This window comes from Oryctolagus cuniculus, chromosome 19, assembly GCF_964237555.1.
Source record: "Oryctolagus cuniculus chromosome 19, mOryCun1.1, whole genome shotgun sequence".
Classification (NCBI taxonomy): Eukaryota; Metazoa; Chordata; class Mammalia; order Lagomorpha; family Leporidae; genus Oryctolagus; species Oryctolagus cuniculus.
The window spans coordinates 8,918,707-8,944,957 of NC_091450.1; the positions used below are offsets into that span (position 1 = coordinate 8,918,707).

Genomic DNA, 26,251 nt, shown 5'->3' on the forward strand with positions numbered 1-26,251 from the left:
CATGTAGGAGACCCAGAAGAAGCTCCTGGCTCCAGGCTTTGTATCAGCACAGCTCTGGCCATCTGGCCATCTGGGGAGTGAACCATCAGATGGAAGAACTCTCTCTGCCTCTCCTCTCTCTGTATAACTCTGATTTTTGAATAAATAAATAAATCTTTAAAAATTTTATTAAAAGATGGTAGGCTAATGTAGAATCTCTATATAACTATATACAACTGCAAATCAGCTTAATAGTGTCTTCAAAAACTCTGTGTTGTTGGGGCCAGAGATTTGGCATACTGGGTTAAGCCTCAGCCTAAAATGCTAGCATCCCATATGGGCACTGGTTCAAGTCCCATGTGCTCCACTTCCTGTCCAGCTCACTGCTAAGGAATCTGGGAAAGCAGTAGAAGATGGCTCAATTACTAGGGCCCTGGAATCCACATGGGAGACCCTGAAGAAGCTCCTGGCTTAGGCCTAGCCCAGCCCCAGCCATTGCACTATTTTGGGAGTGAACCAGCAGATGGAAGACTCTCTGTTTCTCTCTCTCTCTCTCTCTCTCCTTCTCTCTGTATCTCTGCTTTTTGAATAAACAAATTTTTTTTAAAAAATCTGCTGTTTTGATTGTGATTGCACTGTATATAGATATTTATTGAGAAAATTACTTCTTTAACAATATACATTTTCAGCCCATAAGTCCAACACCAGTATTTGTCTATCTGGGTATACTTTAATTACTTTCATCAGTGTTTTGTAATTAGATACATATGATTATTTCAAATATTTTCTGTGGTTTCACAACTAAGTTTTTCAGTGCTATCATCAATGTTATTTTTTCTATCAATTTTCAATTGTTATTGCCAATATTTGGATATATACTGGATATTTATATTGATCTTTTATCCTGAAAGCTGAATCAATGGACTTATTAATATTTATTGTTGCTTTTTCTTTGAGTTTATTTTTCTACCATTATTTAACTGACTAAATTTTTCAGTAGAATGATGAATAGAAATGGTAAAAATGAACATCATTGCTTTTTTTTTTTTGAGATGTTAGTGGAGAAGAGTTTGATCTTCCACTAGTAAGTGAATATAAACAGGCTTCTCTAGATCACCTTCATCAAATTGCAAACATTTCCTTCCATTCCTAGTTTAGTGAAAGTTTTTATAATGTCCATGTATTAAATTTTGTCCAGCTTTTGCCTGTGTCTGTTGAGATAATCATTTTTTACATCTGTTGATAAGGTGGTTCACATCAATCAATTTTTAAATGTTGAATCAAGTTTTCTTTCTTGGAACAAATCCCATATTATCAAAATTATTTTTTCAATACACTGATGGATTTCATCTACTGATATTGATAAAGAATTTATGTTCATATTTGTGAGAGATATCAGAGATATCTTTTTTCATCTTCTTCTCTTGTAATGACTCTGTCAAATATTGATATCAAGCTAATGATGAGCTCATAAAATGAGCTGGAAACTTTTCTGGTAGGTTTGTCAAGAATTAGTATTTTTTTAAAGATATCCTGTAGAATCCACTTGCTCTAGTTGGCCTGGGAGTCTCTTTGTGGGAAATATTTAATCATAAATTCAATTATTTAGTATATACAGTACTCTTAATTCTTCTTAGATGAGCTTTGCCATTTCACATTCTTTTTTTTCATTTTTATCTAATTTGGTGAATTCATGGAGGTCAAATTAGTCATAATACACTTCCTTCAGTACCTGTAAGATCTTTTGTGAAATCCTTTTCATTGATATTTGAAATTTATTATTTTTCTTTCATATGTATATTTAAAAAGTAGCTGGGTCTGGTCAATACACATATTAAATCTATTGATTTTTTAAAGAAAAAATTCATTGGTTTTTCTTTATTTTTTTCTATTTTTAATTTTGTTGACTGATTTCTTTTGATTATTTTCTATCTTCTATTTAACTTTAGATTTAATTTGCTCCTCATTTTCCATTTTCTTAATGGGGAAGTTTACATTATTACTCTGAGACTGCTGTTTCTTTATTTTTATTTGAAAAACAGACTTTACAGGGAAAGAAAGAGAGAGAGAATCTTCCATCTGCTGGTTCACTCCCCAAATGGCCACCACAGCTGGGCAGATCTGTAGCCAGGAGTCAGGAGCTTCTTCTGGGTCTCCCATATGGGTGCAGGGGCCCGAGCACTTGGGCCATCCTTCTCTGCTTTTCCAGGCACATCAGCAGGGAGCTGGATTGGAAGTGGAGCATCCAGGACTCTAACCACCACCTGTATGGGATAAAGGTGTCTCAAGTGTCTACTTTACCCACTATGCCACAATGCCAGCCCCAATTCTTTCTTTTTTAATGTAAGCATTAATGATATAAACTTCTGTGCTTATACTGCTGAGACTTTTTTTAAAAGAGATACATATTTTGTCAGAATTTTTAAAAAGCGTTTATTTGTTTGAAATAAATAGAGTTGGAGAGAGAGAAAGAGAGAAGAGGAGAGGAAAGAGAAGAGAGGAGAAGAGAGAAGAAAGAAAGATGTTCCATTCACTGGTTCACTCCCCAAATAGCAGTAATGCTCAGGGTTGGGGCAGGTTGAAAGTAGGATTCTGAAACTCCATCCAGGTCTCTGGTGTAGGTACTAGGAGTCCAACCAGTTGGGCCATTTTCCATTGCTTTCCAACATGCATTAGTAAGGAGTTAGGTCAGAAAGGGAACAGCTGGAACTAGAATCAGTATTCGTATTGGATGCCTGGAGTTGCTGGCTTAACTGGATTTATGCCCCAACACAAGCCCCTATTCTAGGATTTTATATGTCACACTCGCTCAATACCAATTTTCTATGGATATACTAAATTGATCTTCTGTGTATAAAGATAATTGAAAATGAATCTTGACGAAGAATGGGATGGGAGAGGGAGTGGGAGATGGGATGGTTGTGGGTGGGAGGGTGGTTATGGGGGGAAAAAGTGGCTATAATCTAAAAGTTGTACTTTGAAAATTTATATTTATTAAATAAAAGTTAAAAAAAGAAAAGAAGAACAAATGTTTTAATAATAAAGGTGAAAGTAACCAGAAAAAAACTAAGGAATTAAACAAGATGAGTGGTTTTTAAATCAGTGGTTTGTTGAATTAGCAAACTTAATATTTTCATTCACTCAATATTCTCATTTATCACCTCCATGGTTGAGCCAAAGTGTCTTCATAAATATTTTAATCAACATCTTTAATACTGATATTGGCGCTTATTCTCATTGTCTATTTTCTGCTGCTAAAAGCACAATAACACAGATTGAATAAATTCTAAAAAGAAAAAGTTTATTCTGGCTGACATTTGTAGCCCAAAAATAGGGACCCAGTTGGGGACCACTTTACTGCTGGCAGAGTCCTGAGGCAGTGTAGGGCATCACCTAGGCAAAGGCAGGGGCATGGGAGAAACTCAGAAATGTCTCATCCAGAACTTCTAGAAAAATAATACTCTGATTCAAAGTATGAGAAAAATACTCTCATAAAGATATTAGAAAAAATACCCTTGAGGAAATCAAACACATTAATCCTTGACCGGATGCATGCATTAATCCATTCATGGGGGCAGAGCTCTAATCACCTATTACAGGCTCCACTTTTGTTCTTGTAATATCTGGTAATGGAGATTAATTTCAAGATAAGTTTCAGAGGAGAGAAACCACATTCAAATCATAGCAATGAGAAATTCTGATTCTTCACTAGACTAGTATCTCTGGAGAACAGAAATCTACTTAAACTTGACTTTTCTCCCTAGCTGGAACAACATATAGTTCATAGTAGATCTATGGTAGAACCATGATACACACACACACACACACACACACATAAATATAAATGTAAAATTGACCTAAGGTGATATCCAAAGTCTCTGTCAGATCTAAAGACCTAAGGATATATGTTACTGATTGATACTGCAAATGCAGATGGCGATTTTGTTATCTGAAAACTGATGCCTGGCTTGTAATGAGCAATGGAACAGTTATCTACTGCATGGAGGAAAAGTAGAAAAAATAACTAAAAAGCCAGAGAGATGCATTTTATATTGAAGAACTTGGGACATTCAATTTTTTTAATTCACCAAAAACCGCTTGTCTGTACTTTTTTCAGAGTTTCTTCAGGTAAAATTGATAAAATCTGGGTTGTTTGACATTCTAAAATGTAGAAATTAAAGAATTAGAAATTTTAATGAAATGTGGGCACCTTAGACACCATCAACCTTGTAAGGATTAACAAATAGTGTCATGTTATTTGAAAAATTTCCCTGAAAATAAACATTTCATTCTAAATTTTCAAGACTATATTAATACTATAATCCCTTTCTTAATAGGCAGTGAGAAGGAATACTATTTAAGCATGGTACAAGTATATTACATGGAATACATGTGGCAGAAAAAGTTTTATCCAAAAAGCACAGCATAGTTCAGTCTCTTTGCACTGCAAGTAGCCAATCTCAACAATCACTGTTCCAGAGGAAAAGTAAAATGAATTTAGTTTTGCTTCAAGTTATTTGCATCTGAGGGGACAAACCCTGTGCACACCCATAACATTTTGTCTTTGAACCAGTAACTAAAATGTGTGAAGTTGTTAAGGCACCTTGTAAAAGTTGAGAGGTCAGTGAAGGGTTTGAACCTGAATAACACAGCACTCTTTTAACCTTTTAGTTCAAAACAAATGGAAAGACACACCATAAGCTGACAGAAAAGCTGTTTTATTCCTCTGCTGTAGATAATCCACATGGCCTGTTTGGTTCACCTTTCTCCTCTTATAGAAATAGTGCACTCCCTCCCCTTCAGATCCTTCTGCGCAGAAGGTTTGTAAGACTGTCTTTTCTGTTGTTGCCCTACCACAGTGCCTATGGTTCTGGGGAGGTATTTTTACCTGCTACAATCCTCAACAGTTTCTCTAATGCTACCATTGTACGTTTATGCTCATGGGGAAGACAAAAGCCATCCCTCAAATGAGTGTCGTGTATGTTGAACACTGACCACATGCCAGTCAGTATTCTAGGCACTTGTGTATACAGTGGGCATCACACACACACACACAAACACACACACACACAGAGTCTGAACATTGAGCTCAATTTTTTATTGAATAAATTTAGTTGGAGATGAATATGGTCTTGGCATTATTGTTAGATCCCTATGGGCAGAGTGTTGTGTGTGTTTGTTTACAGTTGCTTAGTTTTTGGAATACTGAATAACTCTGTAAATATAATATTATCTATTTCATAGCACTATAAATTATAGCACTATTTTTTTTACTTCAAATCCATCCAAATTAAACTACTGGAAAAGCGTTATATTCCAGTATGCTACATTGACATATCTCATGCATCTCACAGAATTACATTAAAAAGTTCCTGAAAAATGGGATTACAATGCAAGTTTATTTTAAGGCAAAAATTTTTTAAAGCCATGCATGTGAACAGTCTCCTAAAACTTCATGGAAAATGTGTGCTATCAAAAATAAAAACTTTGTATGTAATTCAATCTTTTTGCACAAAAATGAACTTATCTTTTAATTTCATTTTCCTTTTAGCTTTTGGAGGTACCTTCACCAATACCTTTTCAAGTTCACAATCAATTTTTGCTTCCTTAGGATCCAAAGACATATAGGTTTTATTCATTTTAGAGGCTGATAAGTGGGAAAGTCCTTTGGATAAAATGCATCTATAAATGCAAATACCTGGTAATGGTTCAATCAGATATTATCTGAATATGAAGCAAAGCATATCATAAGTTTGGAAAAGTACCTTACTTTAACTTCAATGTTAAAATGGTATATTCAAATAAATTAAATTTTAGTTAAAATTAGCATGCTAAAATATTTCTATAAAGTGTTCTATTCTGTAATATTGGGCTAAAATTTCTTACTTGTTAACTGCAAAGTGGCAGGTGTGAGTGTTGTGGCCCTGTGGGTTAGGCTGTGCATTAAAATACTCACATCCCATAGGGAAGTGCTGATTCAAATCTCAGTCACTCTGCTTCTGATGCAGCGACCTGGTAATGTGCCTGGGAAGGCAGTAGATAATGGTCCAAATAGTTGGATCCTTGCCGCAAACATGGGAAACCATGATGGAATTCCAGGTTCCATACTTCAGCCTGGCCAAACCCCACCTATTTTTGGCACTGGAGAAGAGTGAATTGGTACATGAAAGTTCTCTCTCTGTGTTTCTCATTTTCTGTCTTTCAAGTAAAGAAAGAGATCTTTAAAAGAAAAGGTACATGGAAAATATTATTTTCTATGGGACCAATATGGGCAGTAGATTTGTTTTGTTTGACTCTCTTAATATAAATTATTTTCTCTATTTAAAATTGGTAATTTCATATAAAAGAAACAGAGTTATAAATTCTCTGCAGAAATTGCAGACATGAAATCCCAGGGCTACTTCCTCCCAATGCCACAGTGAACTGAACCTGCCCATTTCTTTTATTAAGTATGCTCTCTACAGCTCAATAAAGCCCAATCAACTACAACTTTACACCTCAATTTATTTACATTATGTTTCTAGTTGCAGTAGACTTTACAATTTGCTAGAAGTTCCTGGAACCTACTCTCATCATTCAATACATAGGGCTAATGTAAGACATTTGGTTTTTTACTTTGGTAATTTTAGTTGCTTATAATGACCATTTTGCCCTGGGAGATGACTTTAGAATGTATTTGTACCTTAAGGAGTATAAAAGACAATTTAAAAACTTACAAATACATTCATTGGTTAGAATTTTATAGCTTAAAATGACGTGAATCTAATGCAGAGAGGTTACTAATTTGTGTACTGAAACGTAACCATGTACTTGCCTAGCTGATCCAGGAATAAAGGTTTCTTGACACTCAACTCACCTTAAGAAATATTTTTGTCAGATTTACAAACAGAAACTTTTACACTGCATATAAATAGCTATGGAAACATTATGTTCCATGGGACAAAATAATACACGTGCACTGTTTTAATACTTAATTGATCTGAGACTTTTTATAGTACATATTTCAAATTTTAACATTTTGCTTAAAATGTACTCCATCATTTATATTATAATTAAAATTGTACATAAAAACTAAAATATTCCTACCTTTCAAAATGCATTAAAATGCTTGCCATGAACAAAAAAAATGCTGACTCTGGCATTCTGACATATTAATATAATATTAGTAATATTAAAAATAATGTGGGTTAATTTTAATCACTTAGAATTGTGGGGAGCAACTCGGACTAGACTAAGTTACTGGAATTAAGACTTATTCTATGCATCTGCTCTCCCACAATATGGTGCTGGGAGAGGAGTAAACAGCTTTTACACAGCTGCCTCCAGTTCGACCAGTAACCTGCAGGAGCTGATCCTGCTCCTGATTGGAGGAGAGCAGCGTACTCGGCGTGTGGGTAGCAGAGTTGGGATTGGTGGAAGAGGACTATAAAGGAGGAGAGAGACAACATGCACCAGGAACACCTGAAGGAACACCTGAGGAACATCTGAGCAGCCCCCAAGAGAGCTGGCCGGCCGGCAGTGTGCCACTCCCCTGCGGAAGTGGGGAAAGTGGCAGGGGGAACCTCCCTTCCATGGAGGTGGAAGGACGGCAGCCAACCCGGGAAGAACCAGCAGCAAACCCGGGGAGGGCCAAGCAGACAAAAGAACAGTGCAGGGTCCTGTGTCGTTCCTCCGCGAAGAGGGGGAGCGACAAGAATATATGGTTCTCATTTGTTATCACTAGTTTGAAAAACGATGTTCCTGTTGCTAAGTATTCCCACTGAGTGAATAATAAAACTTTACAGGATGATAATTATTAGAGTTCATAAATCTATTTTCTCAAAATATCAAGAAGGTTTAGTCAGCTTTATATAGAAGTATGATCTTCAACTAGTTTCAAAGTGTTATTTAAAATTTCAGTTCTAAAAGACATTTTTTAAACACATCACAGTGAGGTTGAATTAATATACTCACCAATGTACTTAGCTTGCAATTTTACTGGTTTGTTCCTAATAGTCATGATAAGCTGGGGACTATTTTCATTGATTCTAATGTATAACCAATAACTATCAATCTGCCCATTAAGTTCATTCCAAGACATGGGCTATCTTTCTAACAATATATTAGTTAAATATTGTTAGAATGGCAATTTATTTTATAATTTTGTTTTAATGAATTTTGATTACTGATAATGGATTATCTTAGTGACAAAATTAAGTCAGAGTTGCCGGCGCCGTGGCTCAATAGGCTAATCCTCCACCTTGCGGCGCCGGCACACCGGGTTCTAGTCCCGGTTGGGGCGCCGGATTCTGTCCCGGTTGCCCCTCTTCCAGGCCAGCTCTCTGCTATGGCCAGGGAGTGCAGTGGAGGATGGCCCAGGTGCTTGGGCCCTGCACCCCATGGGAGACCAGGAAAAGCACCTGGCTCCTGGCTCCTGCCAGGATCAGCGCGGTGCGCCGGCTGCAGCGGCGGCCATTGGAGGGTGAACCAGCGGCAAAGGAAGACCTTTCTCTCTCTGTCTCTCTCTCTCACTGTCCACTCTGCCTGTCAAAAAAAAAAAAAAAAAAAAAAATTAAGTCAGAGTTACTCATTCAATCAAATCTAAAATTGTCATTGATATATATGTCTGTGAAATAAAAATATAGAAAAAGTCTATTTTTGCATTCCCCAGGGCTCACCTATTCTCTTTAATTTCAAAGTGATGTATTTTATCTATTTATTCAAAAGATAGAATGATAGAGTTATCCAGGCAGAGAGATCTTTCATCCTCTGGTTCACTCCCCAGTGCCAGCAACATCCAGGACTTGGTCAGCCCTAAACTAGAAGCCAGGAACTCCACCTGAGTTTCCTTTGGCAGGAGGCTGGATCAGAAGCAGAGTCAGGTCTCAAATCCAGGCACTTTGATAATGGAATGTGGGTGTCCCAATGGTATCTTTAACCACTGTGCCAATATGCACACCCTGACTCATTCTTACTAACAGATATTGTTAAGTGCTTTCTTTTTATTATGGCTAATTTTATATCTAAAGTAATACATTATAATTTCCTTTCTTAATTTCAAAGAGGTAAACATCATCTGTTGTTTGTTCATTATGGAAAAGAATTTCTCTTAATTATACACTGGCATTGTCTTTTAATGTATTTGTCACTCTATTTGCTCCATAGATCAAGCTTCTAAATTGAAAAAAAATCTGAAATTTTATTCTCTCTCTTTTCAAACATACACATGGTTTTGATTCTATTCTTTGGATTTTTCTTTTTGGTCTCCTAACTGAATATAAAAACTTAGGTACGAAACACAAAGATGTTATAAATCCTTAATATACTCATTACCAATTATTTATGGAATCACTTTCTATGTGAAAAATAGGTACTTTTATTGTTCACATTATTATGACTGTAATGATTTGCTTCTAGGGTGAGACAAGAAATTCACAAGGATTAGATTTTCATCTTTAAGAATTTAACAGATCCAACCTGTGTACCCAAAATACTTCTCTGTGTTTATTAATGAAATTTTACTAATATCTATGCTTAGTTTCTGAATACACTGTGCCATTGTGAAATTACTATTTATTAAAGCAATCTAGTATGGAACGTATACACTAAACTCTTTCTCATTAGGCCAGTTGCATTCCATTTTATTCCATGTCTACTGTACCTAAAACAAAAGTTGAGCAAAAAAGGACTTTAACTTTGTTGACAAATGATTACAGAGCTTTTTCATTACTTGGATTCATGTTCTACTTTCTTAATCTTTTGGTAAGCTGACTTGATATTAAGAATTTAGAATTCCTGGGCTGTCGTCGTGGCTCACTAGGCTAATCCTCCACCTTGTGGCGCCAGCACACCGGGTTCTAGTCCCGGTCAGGGTACCGGATTCTGTCCCGGTTGCCCCTCTTCCAGGCCAGCTCTCTGCTGTGGCCCGGGAGTGCAGCGGAGGATGGCCCAAGTGCTTGGGCCCTGCACCCCATGGGAGACCAGGAGAAGTACCTGGCTCCTGCCATCGGATCAGCACGGTGCGCTGGCCGCAGCGGCCATTGGAGGGTGAACCAACCAATGGCAAAGGAAGACCTTTCTCTCTGTCTCTCTCTCTCACTGTCCACTCTGCCTGTCAAAAAAAAAAAGAATTTAGAATTCCTTTTCATTGAATCACAAACACATTTTGGCATGTTTCTAAGTTGTATTATTAGGTTTTAACTGCTTGGAATATTTAGAGGTTGTCCTGTTTTTTCATATTTGTTTTTCATCAGATATGTCACATGCTCAGATGGCCTCTGCTGCCAGGTGGATCCTGTACATTTCTTCATTCTGCTTATGAAATCAATTTCATATCAGCTGAATCCTGCTCTTTCTGGTGGTCCTAGGCCATTGGATTTTCTTTCACGTCAACTACCTTTGGATAGTCAGTCAGTCACAAACAGAAAGAGCTTTGTGATACTGTATCTCCTAGAGATCCTGATAGCTAAGGAAGCAGTGAGCTAAGGATGAGATGTGTGGGGGTGGGGGTTACTGAACATGCAAAGGGCAACCCCCATCTCCTAAGAGTTCAGTCAACTTGTTCAATCCCAAAGTCATGGCAGACAACAGGGAGCAGTGTACACCACACACTACATGCTACACACTGCATAGTATGTGCACATACACACTGCATGGTGCACAGTCATCTTTGGGGGTTGAGAGAAGTGGGTGCAGGGACCCACCCCTACACAACTGGTGATTGGAGAGCTCACATGATCTTTGGCTGGGGCTGGATGGCAGTGAGGATGGGGCAACAGAATTGTACCATTACCTGCCTTGGGGTGCTCTTCAGCATCTGTCTGCTGAGTGTCCAGTGGGCTGACATCCCTAGTGGGCCTGGGGCTTCTGTGGGCCAACTACACAAGCATCACTGGGCAAATCCAAGAGGCTACTGCTCACTACTCTGTGGCAGTTTCTAATTTCCCTGAGTTTGTGGCATTTTCAGTTGTAGCAAGTTTTTGACCCCAAAGGGCAGGGATAGGGGCCTTTGAGAAACTGTCTTGAGCTGCAGAAGCTTAGAGCTTTGGAGAAGGAAGGGTGGAAGTCAGCCTGGACAGATGTCCAGGGAGCTGGGATCTGCATGGCTGTGTGCACTACCCTGACAGCCTCAGGAAGGGCTAAACAACCAAAGATGCAAGGGAAAGGGAAACAGGAAAACCCACCAGCAAGACCCAGGGAAGGGCCGTGTACTGCAGCCTGGTATTGCAGAGGGGCCTGGGGCTGGTGATGGGCAGCAGGTCTGTGTGGCACTTCAGGAGACCAAGAGGAGGGCTCGGGCACAGGAAAGTACACATAAGGGTCAACTCCTAGCCATTGCATGAGTTCAGAGCCAGGTTTCAGGCCTTACCTTGATCTGTTTTGTGCTGCCTTAATAATATACTTGAGGCTGAGCACCTTATGAAGGAAAAGTTTATTTGGTTCATAATTCTGGTGACTACCATGTCCACAGAGCGTGGCATCAGGTGAAGGCCCCCTGGCCATGTAAGAACAAGGAAGCAAGAGTGGAGACAGTGGCCATCTGTTTTTTTTTTAAATATACTTTTACTTTTAATGGACATAGTAACTTTCATATTTATGAGAATACAGTATAATTTTATAACATGCCTAAAAAGTGTAGTGATCAGATCAGGATAATGGGCATGTGTATTGCACAGGCAATTGCACACATGCACAGGTTATTGGCATATTTTATACCTGTATCATTTTTTGTGTTGAGAACATTGAAAATTGTTTTAGTAGCTATTTGGAAATACTCAGCTGTGGTCATCCACAGTTACCTTGTTGTGCTTTTGAACACTGGAAGTTATTCCCTCTATTCAGATGCACCCCTGTACCCACAAGCCCTCACCTCTGCTTCCCTCCCACCGTGCACCCTCTCCAGGCTCTGGTAACCACTGTTGTATCCCCCACATAGCTGTGATCAACTTTTCCACTTCCACATATAGTGACAACTGTGGTATTTGTCTTTCTCTGTGACAGGCTTATTTCATTCAACACATTGCCTGAAAGTTCCATCAGGTTACAGCAAAAGATAGAATTTCATTCCTTTTTAACATTCCTTTGCATGTATATATTACATTTAGTCTATCCATTCTCCAGCTGATGAGCACCTGATTCTACATCGTGGTTACTGTGAATAGTACAACACTAAACACAGTGCACACGTCTCTTCAACATACTTTCAGCTCATAGATACACACCCAGTAGTAGGATAGCTGGAGCATATAGCAGTTCCATTTCTGGGTTTCTCAGGATTGGCCACATTATTTTCCAAAATAGTGACAGTCATTTCCATTCCTACGAAGAGATCCCCTTCCCCCACATCCTCATCAGCATTTGTTATTTTTATCTTTTTGATCAAACTGTTCTAACTGGAATGAGATGTTGATTTTGATTTGCAGTTCCCTGATGATTAGTGACATATCTTTTTCCATATTCTTGTAGGTTGTTTGTGAATCCTGATTTCAGAATATCTGTACAGGTTATTTCCCCATTTTATAATCAGATAATTTTTTGTATTTAGATTCTTGAGTTTCTTCTTCATTATGGATATTCATAAATATTCATTCTCAAAAAGAAAGTTCTCTAAGGTGCACTTCTGTTTTTCAGTCATTTTAGAAGAGTCATCTTAGGGCTTCCAGCTCTCTCATTCCCTCTGTTCAGTCAGTTGGGTCTGTGACCTAGGCTCCAGGTCTTTATCACTTCAGGGCCTCTTAGTGGCTCCAGTCTTGAAGAGGTTTTACCTATAGGTTCTGCATTAACATCCCAAGAGGAACTTTCCTAAACCACAAACTTCATTGTATCATTCCCTAGCCCCTCAATTTATTGAATCCTTAAAGCACACATAGAGAGATGCCGGCAGCAGAGGGATGCTGGCATCGCAGAGTGCAGCTTAACCCAGTGCACCTCAACACGAGACCCAGGATGAGGGACTTTCTGCAAGGACTTTGGAGGGGTCCATTCACTTCTTCCACCTTGTGAGGACACTTCAAAAAGGGGCCATCTTTTTCCTCATGTTTGGATGTTGAACTCAGTCATACTGGTGTATTTAAAGGGGTACAATGCTCCCTTTCAACTCTTACACATATGGTAAATAGCAGCCTTCCCTTTCATTATCAATTTTTTGAAGAGGGCACCAACATAGAAGCAGAAAGTGAGCCCTTTCAAGTTACTGGATCTGCTGGTCCTCAATTTTACTCTCCCCAGCCTTGAGAACAGTGTGAAAATTTTCTAATACCCAAGACAAGGTCTTGTTACAATAGCAAAAAAGCACTGAAATCTCTGGGAATGTCTTGCTTTTCTCCCTACAATTTGAAGCATAGCTTTGCGGGCTACAGATTCCTCAGTTTGTGCTTGCTTTTTTTTTTTTTTTTTTTTTTTTTTTTTTTTTTTTTTTTTTTTGCCTTCTGCACTGCACCACATCAGCCCACTGCCTTGTGGTCCTCCAGGGATTCCAATGAGCAATCTGTGCATGAACATAGGGGAAATGATGGAAGACACCTCCCTCTCAGCTCTACAGATATGAACAATGCACCGAGCTGTCACGGGCAACAGAACATTTTGTGGTAGTGTCATGATGCCAGGAAAGTGATCCCATCATGTTGAGACCTATCACTCAGGTGTTAAAGAGGAAGGAAAGGCTATTTGGGGTGTAGACTTCAGGAGGCAATTGGAACATTCTACATGTGCTAATTTTGCAAAAAATAAATATAAATTTCTATCACTAACCTAAGCAAAGATCTTTAGGGGGTACTTCCTCTTTAATCAAATGGACAGATACTTCTGGAAACTGCCGTGGAGTATCACCAACTGTGATTGGTCCATTTCTTGCTCTGACGTTGGAAGGCACATTGTGATGTCATTCCAACTGCCTGTTTGAATCCCTGGCTGGGCGGAGGATTTTGTCCGTTTTTTCCAGGAAGCAGTTGGATGCTGACAGGCGAGACTTGGACAAAGCTGCGTGTTTTTCCATATTTTGTTGTTTTTGCTCTTTTGTCTATTTCTTGTTAGTGTGTTGTTTATTTTGTTCTTTTATTGTTCTGTTCATTTTGTCCTCTCCTTTCCCCCACAATCTTTTACTTCTTATCTGTGCATTTTCATTTTATTTAAATATCTCCTCATTTCTCTATTGATTTCTCTTGTCATTTCTTCTATTTATTTTCCATTTTCATTTTCTAATTCTTTAATTTTTGTGTACCTCACCTTCTTTTTCTCATCTGTAATCACTTTCTTTACATAGGAGTATTAGTATTGTAAGTTTAGTTATAAGAGTTGGTGTTTTACTTTCTGTTACAGCTTTCCATGTTTCTGTTTTGTCACTTTTGATTATTTTGTTTGAATCACTGATTAGTATAGTGTGATTCATATATAGTGTTTGTTCAAAATATTAGCATAGTGAATAGAATTAATCTTAATAATTAGTGTACTTCATATACTGTTGTTTTTGTTATGCCCAGATAAGCAGATCCCCAAAAAGCCATCAGCCACCCGATCACGCTGAAATCCGAAAGCAAGATTTTTATTAAAAAGGTACAAGCCGTGACAGGGACCTCATCCAACCCACCGGCGCAGCGAGGAAGGAGGAAAGGCCCAGGTCTTTGGGGACACTTTTAAAGGGAAGATACATCAGGAAGGGCTTAAGGTACAGGGCCTTTGTGATTGGGCAGGGTGGGGGGTCTCCATTTGGCTTGGGTTCAGGAAGTTACCCATTTGGTAGTCTCTACTGAGCTGCCCTTGGTCTGCTAAGGCCTAGCTGTCCTTGCTAAGCTTTGATACCTCTGGAATGCCTGAATGCCTGCTTGTACAAGGACTCAGGTCTGCTATGGGAAATGGAGGCTGCTTTTTATTGTTTCAAAATAGAGTCACTTTGGCTCTTCAGTTTTGTCTGTTCTTTTTAGTGCTGTTTCTTTTATTCTTTTTTTAAATTTTATTTTCCCTCTTTTCTTCCCCATTTCCCACAAATTTTTGCTGTTTATCTGTGTGTATTTTATTTAAAATTTTCATTTGTGTTTTGATTTTTCTTGTTGTGTTCATAATATCACATAGTGAATTAGAATTGGTCTTATTGATTAGTACAGTGAAGTTCATATACAGTTATTTTTTGTCTACTTGTTCGTTAAGAGCTTTATTTTTTTATTTTTTATTGTTAGTTTTCCTCCCCCTGCTCAATTTTTTTCTTTTTATCTCTGTGTATGTAATTTAAATATCTTTTCTTTTTCTGTTTTTCTTGTTGTATTAGTAATATAATATAGTGAATAGAATTAGTTTGTAGTATAGTAAATGTAGTGTTACCTGTTAATGGACTTACTCATTTGTTTCTGTCATTTTATTTATTTATTTATTTGTTTATTTATTATCATGTTTATTTCATTCATTTGTTTTTGTTTTGTCACTTTTGATTGTTTTGTTTGAATTAATGATTAGTATAGTGTAACTCATATATAGTGTTTGTTCAAAATATTATCATAGTGAATAGAATTAATTAGTGTGGTTCATATCCTGTTGTTTTGTCTGTTCCTTTTAGTGCTGTTTATTTTTTTTTGTTTGTTTGTTTTTCCTCTTTTCTCCCCCACAAATTTTTGCCTTTTTTATTGGTATTTTATTTTAAAATCTCATTTATTTTTTATTTCTCTTGTCATTTCTTCTATTTATTTTCTGTTTCCATTTTCTAATTGTTTCATTCTTGTGTATCTCACCTTTTTAATTTTTTTCTCATCTGTAATCACTTTCTTTACATAGAAGGATTAGTACTGTAAGCTTAGTTATAAGAGTTGGTGTTTTACTTTCTGTTATGGTTTTCCATGTTTTTGTTTTGTCACTTGATTATGTTGTTTGATCACTGAGTAGTATAGTGTAATTCATATATACTGTCTGCTCAAAATATTAGCATAGTGAATAGAATTAATCATTACTGTAGTTCATATACTGTTTTTTCTCTGTTCTTTTCAGTGCTGTTTATTTTGTTCTGGTTTTTGTTTTGTTTTGTTTTTCCTCTTTTCTCCCCCTCAAATTTTTGTTTTATCTGTGTGTATTTTATTTAAAAATCTCATTTGTTTTTTGATTTCTCTTGTTGTGGTCAAAATATCACATAGTGAATTAGAATTGGTCTTATTGATTAGTACAGTGAAGTTCATATACAGTTTTTTTGTCTATTTGTTCTTTAAGAGCTTTATTTTTTATTTTTCATTGTTAGTTTTCCTCCCCAACTCAATTTTTTTCTTTTTATCTCTGTGTATTTAATTTAAATATCTTTTCTTTTTCTCTTTTTCTTGTTATATTAGTAATATGCGTATAGTGAATAGAATTAGTCTGTAGTATAGTAAATGTAGTGTTATCTGTTAGTAGTATTAACATATTGATTTATTCATTTGTTTCTTTCTCATTGGATTGCCAGGTCACCGTAGGTGTTGTAGGAGACTAGCTAGTGTTACTCCCAGTACACTAGACACAAAGATACCCCCACAATGAGTGGTGACAGATCCTCCCACACAGAGGAGGAGGTGTTCTGGGGATATGAGGTCCTCAGAACCCTTGGCAAGGGCAGCTTCGGCAAGGTGAAGCTGGCTCGCCATATGGAGAGTGGGACCATGTTGGCTGTGAAGATCATTGCCAGAGGGCATGGGGATTCCTCCAAGGTCCCACAGGCAAGGGTAGAAGCAGAGATTATGAATTCTCTGCATCACCCTCACATTGTCAAGCTAATGCAGGTAGACTACACTGCAGAAAAAGCCTACCTGTTCATGGAATATATTAGCGTGGGGGACCTTGGAAAGTTAGTGGCAGTGCGTGGCCACCTGCAGGAACAAGAGGCGTGTTGGTACTTCAGTCAGGCCCTAGAAGCTGTGGAGTACTGCCATAAGCAGCACATTGTCCACAGAGATATAAAATTAGAAAATCTCCTTGTGGACAGAAACATGTGCATTAAGCTAATTGACTTTGGCTTAAGCCAAAAGCTGAATGAAGGCCAACAACTCAGTTCATTGTGTGGCAGCCTTCAATACTGTGCCCCGGAAGAATTCTTAGGTAAGGAATTTGATGGGTACAAGGCGGACGTGTGGAGCCTGGGCGTGCTCCTATACACCATGGTGAAAGGGTGGCTGCCCTTTGAAGGGGAGAGCTTTGCCTGCCTGAAGGAATCCATCCTGGCTGGTTCTTACCTAGTCCCCTCCTCTATAAGTGGGGAACTGGAGCAGCTGCTGGACTGGCTGATGACCTACAACCCTGCTGAGAGGCCCACAGTGGCAGATGCTATGGGCCACAAGTGGCTCAGCATGGAGCAGAAAGGGCCCAAACTGAGTGAAGACACAGCCGCACAGTCTCTCAGTTCAACTGAGGACGAGGACCTCAGTGACAGTGTGGAGAGCCTGAGCTCTCAGGAGGGCCTCAGAGAACAGGACGGCCCCCTGTGGGGAAAAGCCCAGCTACAGGCTGACCTCAGAGGAGGAGGAAGCGAAATGTACATGGGACTCCCAGGTCCTTCGCATGTTACTGAAGGTCCAAAATACCTCTCAGGCCTTCTCTTCCAGCTGGGCCATGAGGAGGAGGATGGCTGCTTGTCCCCTGCTCTGAGCTGGGGGAAATCCCAGGAGGGCTTCAGTGGAGCAGCAAGACCTGAGCTCACTGAAGTGGAGCTTCTAGCATCTCCGGAGGATGCTGAGGCCCAAAACTACCTGGTGGATCTGGGCTTTCAGCTGAGCCATAAAGCAGCCTCCCTGACACCCAGTCTCCAAGCCAGCACCATGTCCCCAGTGCTGCCCGAAGGTGACCAGTCGTCAGGGCTAAATGCCTGCCACGGAGCCCGCAGGATGGACGGTTCCCCATCTGGCATGATGATGATCCACACTCCATGCCCAGTCCTCAGGTACAACAGCCCCGTGTCCTCTGTGTCCACTCTCAACACCAGCAGCAGTGAGGCCTGCAGGTCAGATAGTCCCCACCCTGTCATAAGGAGGAGGACCTACATTCCTGGTCCAGTCCTCAGCTACAACAGCTCCTTGTCCTCCATAGCCACTATCAGTGTCACCAGCAGTGAGGCTGAGAGGACAGATGGTCCCCAACCTGGGATAAGGAGGAAGACCTACATTCCCTGGCCAGTCCTCTGGTACAACAGCCCTGTGTCCTCCATATCCACTCTCAGCTCCAGCAGCAGTGAGGACCACTTGGCAGACAGGAGCTGTTCCCAGGGAGTGGCAGAGAACGAGAGCCTCCCAGAAAACCAACAAGACGAGGAGGCAGGGACCTCGCTTGCTAAAGCTGCCAAGAGCAAGGGCCGCCGGGGGTTCTGCAGGAGGATGGTGAACTGTCTTCTGCGGGTGTGTTGTATCCTGCCAGACCCAGAGGAAGACCTCTGAATTCAGAGGAGAAAGGTGGCCCCGTAGCTTCATTCACTGGAAATGCCCAAGAGGAAGTTATGATGATCCCTATCTGGGAGGAGGGATTGTGGGGAGGCAGTAAGAAATAACAGGCAGGGAGTGAAGGCAATGGGTCTCATAGGAGGAACTAGGACCAGGCATCAGACCAGAGCACACCACAAGGTCCTGTGTCTCATGTGCTTAGCAGCTGAGCAGGTGAGCATAACCTCATTTCAGTGGTCAGGTCAGTGACATTTCTCGGTTGTCACATAGTTCAAGTAGTCAGCAGAATAACAATTTTATTGGTTAGCATCCATGACCATTTGCTAGGCACCAGAAAAACAGACACCTGATATTGAAATGCTGTAGTGAATGTATCCACGTATAAGGACTTACTATAGAAGCTCCTTTATAAGAGGCATAACATACTGGGGCACAGTGCCAGCCTCAGGGGCCTTTATCTGGATTCTGAGGACAGAGCTACACTGTGTGCATTCAGAACTTACAGAACCGTATGCATAAACATCTCCCTGATTCTATAAAAAGTAGAAAAAAGGAACAAAGAGACCAGGCCCTGAGACTTCCAAGAGCTGTACAAACCTTGCCTTCCGGTCTACAAGGTGTGCAGCACTGGGCAAGTAACTCCCATATTCTGAGTCCTGGTTACCACTAAAAAAGTTTGGGAGGAGGCTCTGAAAAGTCCTTGTGACACAGTTAGTCTCTGGATGTTTGGGATGGAGTTTCTGGGATGACAAATCCAGCCATGTGCTTGCTCAGGGAAACCCTGCTTGGATGCATCCATCCCCAGGTACATGTGGAAGATAAGCCTGCCTTCTAGCATGAATGTACTGGACTCTCAGGTTATACTCAAATAGTCTCCCATCCTGTTTTGGGATGTGTGCAGGGGCCACTGGCTGTTTGGAGGATGATTGGCAGCTGCTGGCCCCAGTGGCCCACTTAGGTATGTGATGTCTGGGGTCACTGTCAAGTCCAGCCTAGTATTGGCAGCTATAGTCAAATTGAGTAACTTTGGTCTGCATTGATAGATATTGGGGTGGATGGATTCTTTTACCTTTTAAATTATTCTAATAAAACAAAACACAAATGTTACTATTTTAACCCTTTTAAAGTATACAGTAGTGGCATGAAGAGCATTCATAGGGTTGTGTGCACATCACCACCACTCCTCTCCTCCACATGAAACACTCCCCATCCCCCTCCCCAGCCTCTGGCACCCCCAGGTCTACTCCTGTCTCAATGAATGGGACAACTCTATCTCAAGTATTATTCAGTATTTGCTCTCTCTTTAAAATTTCATTGTATTTGCTCTTTGAGAGGCAGAGAGACAGGCAGAGCTCCCATCAGCTGGTTCACTCCTTGCAGGCCTGTAATGGCAAGTACTGGACTGGGCTGAAGCCAGGAGCTGGGAACTCAATTCAGGCCTCTCATGTGCATGGAAAGAAGCCAATCACATGAGCCATAAGTTGCTACTTCCCTGTCTGCAACAGCAGAAAGTTGGAGTCAGGAGCCAGAGCTGAGAGTGAAACCCAGTAACTCTGACAGGGTACGCAGGCATCTTAACTGCCTGCCCTTGGTGTTTGTCTTTCTGTGGCTGGCTTGTAGTATCCAGTCCTCAAGATTCATGCCTGCAGTAGCAAGTGTCAGAATATCCTGCCTTTGAAAGGCTGAATACTCCGTGGTTCAGTTGGACCACATTGTTTTCCCACACTCACTTTCTTTTGATGGTCTCATGGGTTGTTTGCATATTGGGGTAATGTGGATAATGCTACTGTGAACATGGGTACAAATTACTCCTTGAGACCCTGTCTTCAATTCTTTCATTATATATGTGCTTACATATTTGAAAGACACAGTGACTGAAAGAGATCTCTGCCTCACTCCCCAGATGGCCACAACAGTGAAGGCAGGCCAGGATAAAACCAGGAGCCCTGCACTCCATCTAGGTCTCCCACATAGTTGACAGAGGCCCAAGAACTGGAGCCATAATCTGTTGCCTTCCCATGAGTATTATCAGGAAGCTGAATTGAAAGCAAATTAGCCAAGACTGGAACCAGACACTCTAGTATGGGATGTGGACCTCCCAAGTGGCAGTTTAATTGGCTACACCACAACACCCACCCTGTTTCCAATTCTTGGAGTCATATACCTAGATATATATACACCCAGATGTATACATACCTAGATGGACTACTTGATAATTCAATGTTTAAAAATTTGGGTGGCAGTTCTCTTTTGTGGTGTAGCAGGTTAAGCCACCACTTGGAACACCCACACTCCATATTAGAATCAGTTCATGTTCCAGCTGCTCTACTTCCAATCCAGCTCCCTGCTAATGCATCTGGGAAAGACATGAAGGTTGTCTCAAGTACTTAGGCCCCTGCCACCAACATGGGAAACCCAGAGGAAGTTCCTGCCTCTGGCTTGGCCCAGCTTGTTTGTTCTGGTCATTTGGGAGGTAAAGCAGTAGATGGAGGAGTCTCTCTCTGTCTCTGTCTCTCTCCTCCCACTCCCTGCCACAGACTTTGCCTTTCAAATCAATAAATCTTTCTTTGGTTATAAGGAAATAGATTTATATTTTTAATTTTAAAAAATATTTATTAATTTGAAAGGCAAATTTACAGAGGCAGAAGCAGAGAGTGAAAGGGGGGAGAGAGAGAGAGAGAGAGAGAGAGAGAGAGAGTGAGAGGTATCTTCCATCTTCTGCTTCACTCCCCAAATGTTCACAACAGCCATGGCTGGGCCAGGCTGAAGCCCAGAACTTGGAGCTCCATCCTGGTCTCCCAAGGGAGTGGAAAGAACTCAAGTATTTGAGCCATCACCTGATGCCTTCCAGGGCACACATGAGCAGGAAGATGGAATGGGGACTTTAACTTAGTCTAGAGTCCAGGCACTTGGATACGGATGCAGACCTCCCAAGTAGTGTCATTTCTGCAAGAAACCGATGTCTAGTGGGGCACTGTTCTCATGCCAGGAGGAAAAGCTCCTGGGTTGTAAAAATAACACAGCCTATGCCTGAAGACCAGCTGCTAGAGTTTGTAAGCCCTGAAGCTTCTGTGCCCTGAACATTCTCTGGGGCTAGGACCTGCTCGGCCCATTTGCCTGCCACAATGTTTAATTATTTGCTGAACTGCATCCCATACCTTTCTGTTTTATATTTGTTAGGAGCACATCCCAGGTCCTACAAACTCAAGGGTAGGGGGTTGAAAAAATGATGGGACAAAGCATGTAGCCAGGTTCAGACCATGGAGCTGGAAGTCACTGAGCCCCTGCCCCATGCAGTTCTAGCCTAGTTGTCCACCAAACAACTCTTCCTGGGACACGTCTCCTTTCCCTGTGATCTGAGGGTGAGGGGCCAAGTGAGTAGCCACTTTCATTCTGACCTCATACACCAGCAACACTGGGAAAAGCAAGCTCTTCAGCTGGAGACCAGGACAGAAGGAGGTACTACCTCTCCTGTTCCCCTCTCCCAGCTGTTTATGCTGCTGGCCACTCCCCACTATGCCCATGCATATGTGTTCTTTCACCTTTTTAATAAACTTCATCATTCTGGGCAGTGTATATGTGCCTGTACTTAGAATCCCTCTCTAAAAGAAGGCACAGACCTGGAATACACAGCCCCACTTACTCCACTTCTTATGGGTGAGCCAGCCAGGTGTCTGAGAAAGCCCAACAGTGAACTGAAAAAGCAACAGTGGTAAGTAAAATTCAATTTTTCTCTGCCTCAGCTGTACTAAGCTTTTACCTTATTGTGAAAATTCAAAAGTGTCTCCCTCAGTCTCACTGCTCTTGATCTCAGGCATCTGTTAAGATGCAGTTGGGGGCACTTTTTCCTAAGTTAGCTGTAGAGGATGAAAGGCGACTATGAAATGTGTTCATAAGGAGGATCTGGACAGAGAAATGGGAAGAGAGTCAGCCAGCATGTGGCCATGTGCCCAAAACCTGTGTTTCTAGCTTGTAGTGTTTTTAAAATTTGTTCTCGCTGCTGAAAAACCTAGAACTTAGCATTTAGTTTCTACTGGATGCAATACACCTGGCTGAAAAGTTCTGTCTTAAGATTTTGAATCATGGTGTTTTCCTTATTAAGATGGGCAGTTGGGCCAAGCAACTCACCTTTCGCTAGCAAACTTCTCTTCATCTGACTGGAGTGGTCCTCAAAACAGGTGTGCAGTGTATATGTGCCACACCCTCTGTCAGCAGGCGGTACTTCCTAACATGGCAGGAGTTCCTCATCAGGAGCCGAGGGAGGGACTTTGCCCAACCATGGAAGCCTCAAGTGTGGCTTCAGCTTTTCAGTGGAAGATGGAAATGGGCCCCACTTGACCATGGTGGACCCCATAGCTAGTGCAAGCCATGTGCCTAGTCAGCAGCACTACAATTTATCTTAGCTTTATGCTGGTTTCTGCCACCCTGGAATACACAGCCAGGTATGGGTTTCAATGCTACCTGAGGTCACAAGCTCTAGATATGCTGGTCCTAGCCCCAGAGAATGTTCAGGGCACAGAAGCTTCAGGGCTTACAAACTCTAGCAGCTGGTCTTCAGGCATAGGCTGTGTTATTTTTACAACCCAGGAGCTTTTCCTCCTGGCATGAGAACAGTGCCCCACTAGACATCGGTTTCTTGCAGAGATGACATCCATAAGCTCATGTTCGGTGCTGGGAAAATGCCCCAATTATACATGCGTTTGCTCCCGAGTGGGTTGGCACCTTTGTGAAAGCAGCAGCACTCTTCAAATGGCCAGATTATGTAAGGCATGTTCATTCAGACAATTTAATAGGGACACTGAGCAATGAAGATGCCCTTAGATATAAATCAACCCACAGGGAGCCCTGGAGGCAGGCTGCTTAAAACCAAAAACCTCAAAGTGGGGTATAAAAACTTTGTAATGTATCCAATATGACTAGTACAAGGGATCTGAAACACATGTATAAGCATAACAAGGTTTGTGGAGAGCCATATCACTTTTGTCTTCTCAGGTTCTACAGAAACTTCAGCTGTATATGATCCCTCATTCATCCCTGTGGACTCACTCCTAAGGGTACAGTTTCAAAAACCTCTAGAAAATGGAGATACCAAGTGGTTTACTGATGGCAGTAGTTACATGAAGTACAGAGTTAAAAGGCAGTTTATGCCATGGTGGGTCTTACTCAGGTGATAGAATCTCAGACATTGCCAACTAGCACTTGATCACAAAAGGCCAATCTTACTGCTTTAACTATAGCCTTGCAATGAGGAAGAGCTAATGAGTTATTATGTACGGGCTCCAGTTTGTTTTCCTTGAGTTCCATGCACATGGAGCAATTTGGAAAGGAAGAGCCCTCCTGACTGCAAAGAACTCTCCTATTAAATAAGGAGAAGAGATGTTGGCTCTCCTTCAGGAGCACTGGAGTCTTTAGAAAGTGGTTGTCATGCACTGCAGGGGACACAAGAAGACAGGTAGCCATGCTATTCAGGGAAATGTGCTAGCAGATAAGGCAGCAAAAGTTGCTGCTGCAGAGCAGGTTCTAGAAATAGCTTTAGTACCTGAGCTTTTTGGTCACTAAATATCCTCAATACAGGAGCCCTGTCATAGAATGTTCTCCTCAACCAGGCTACATGGAGGATGCCGGTGGAGGTAGGCGTTCACTCATAAGTCCATGTGCTGAATGGAGGGTTATTAATATACGACTCTCACTGTTTTGGAAGAGTAGGTTTAATGCTAGGAGTTCCTTGGGTATTTGGAGGGTAAAGGCTGCATACTGCCATAAAGACAATACCTCAGCATGTGGTGACTGCTTTAGGTTTTTCTTATCTCCATGCCCCTTGGAGACCTTAGTCATCAAATAAACTAAAAAAGCTAATCATATTCTTAAGATACTCTTGGCTAAGCTTTGCCAAGAGACCTCAGAAACATGGCTTAAATTCTTACCTATTGCCCTCAGGTTGAAAGTGGCACCTAAGGCTGCCTGACTAAAATGCTATATAAAAAGGTCTTCTTCACCTCTGACACTCTCTTTGACTCAGGGATACAGGATCAGATAAAAGTTTATTATTAATCTTTTTCCTATACAAGAGGCTAATGGACTGTGGTAATAAAATTCTCACAGTGCCAGGTCCCAAAAGTCACGAACAGCCTGTCCCCAGGAGACCAAGGCTTAAGAGACACTTGGAGCAAAGACTCTTCCTCTGATCAGTTGCAGCCTAAATGAAAGGGATCCTACCAGGTGCTACTCCGCACTCCTACTGAAGTCAAATTCAGGGCATCCCAAGCTGGGTACCTTTGTCAAGGATCTCAGTTCTACCTCTTTAGTCTTCACAGGTGCACACAGAGAACAAGTCTGCTCGCTCTTGTGAATGCACTGAAGATCTCAAATACATCTTCAAAGGGCAAAAGGGTGAGTAAAATCTTTGCTTTTATCATATTGAACCTGCTACACTTAATGGCACACATGTTTTACCTACCTTTTATTCTCTCAGGAGGCTGCTGTTGTGAGGAAAACTCCATAGTTCTTGTAGTATGATAGCAGTAGGTCCTGCTAGGCTATAGAGAACCATTTAAAAATCTGTTTATTGTGTGGGCCAAACTAGAGCCTACACTTCAGGCTGGATTTAATGGCAATTGCTTGAGTCCATGTGTGCTCTAAGACAGTCATAGACAACTAGCTGGCCATAAAATGCATACTGGCAAAGTTAGGAGCATGTGCAGTGATTAATGGAATCTGCGGCATCTACTCTAACAGTTGTATATTCACTGAAAAGGATACTAGCAGTCTTTATGCCTATGCTAGATGGTTTTATAATCTGGGCAAAGACAATCTATCAATGCCCATATTTTGGGAAACAGTGGAATATATTCCTCCTATCTTGAAGGGGATTCAACTTGAAATTTATCTTTTTTCCAATTATGCTCATCCTGATTGACAAACTTTTCTGTTTCCAAATTTGACAGCTTCTCAAAATGATGATGACCATGTGAGGCAACAGCGATTGGCCGTGACACGTGAAAATTCCCCAGCTCATGAGATGGATCGATTAGATGAGATAAGAAGAGGTTTCTGAACCCTGGATAGGTAGGGACAACGCCCCTGGCCAGCAGGAAGTAGCTACAGAAGACGGATCATCATCCTTCAGCACCCCCTTAAGATTAAGGGTCGGAAATCTCTGCGGGGGGATGAGATGGGATAAGGCAGGTAGCTAGCTTAGGGCCACAGAGCTGGAAGTCCCAAGTCGCAAGCCCTCGCCCAAATGTAATTCTATCCTACTTGTCCAATAAACTGCCCCTTACTGGGCATGTTTCCTTCTGGGTGGGGCACGTGCCATGTGAATAGCCACCACACTTCTACCTCAAAAGCAGCCAGCACTGGAAGAAGTGTGTCCTGCTCTTGGGAGACGGATGCTGAGGTGCTCTCTCCACTCCTCTCCCATCCGTTTTCTCCTTCTGGCCCACTCCCCACCCACGCTCACATTTCCTTGCTTTATCATCCCTTAAATAAATGTTATCGTTTCGTGTACTGTACATGTTTCTGTGTTTCAAATGCTTCTCTCAGTAGAAGGCAAGGATCTGGAATAAAATAAGACCCCACTTCAGGGTTAAGGTTCTATTTGCAACAGAAGGATCCCATATCAGAGGGCCAGTTCAAGTCCTGGCTACACCACTTCCTTTGCAGTTCCCTATTTAAGCACACTCTGGGAAGGTAGCAGGTGATGGCCAAAGAGCTCGGGCCCTTACCATGTGGGCAAGACAGATGGAATTCTGGGATCTTAGCTCCATCTTGGCCAAGCTTTAGCCATTGTGTCTATTTGGGGAGTGAATCAGTGAATGGAAAATGTGTTTGTGTGTTCGTGTTTGTGTGTGTGTGTGTGTGTGTGTGAGAGAGAGAGAGAGAGAGAGAGTGGGTCTGCCTTTCATATAAAGAAGAACAAA

The 26,251-nt window shown here is 41.1% G+C and overlaps 2 protein-coding genes across 2 annotated transcripts in view; both read left to right on the forward strand.

The window, feature by feature from the left end:
• Positions 1-26,251, forward strand: part of LOC138847136 (ankyrin repeat domain-containing protein 26-like) — a 271,305-nt gene that overhangs the window by 149,371 nt on the left and 95,683 nt on the right. The window lies entirely within an intron of this gene.
• LOC138847133 (serine/threonine-protein kinase MARK2-like) lies at positions 16,222-25,906 on the forward strand. Its single transcript, XM_070064916.1, has 2 exons — positions 16,222-24,722; positions 25,277-25,906. The coding sequence occupies exon 1, from the start codon at positions 16,443-16,445 to the stop codon at positions 18,327-18,329; it is 1,887 nt and encodes a 628-aa protein (XP_069921017.1). The 5' UTR covers positions 16,222-16,442; the 3' UTR covers positions 18,330-24,722; positions 25,277-25,906.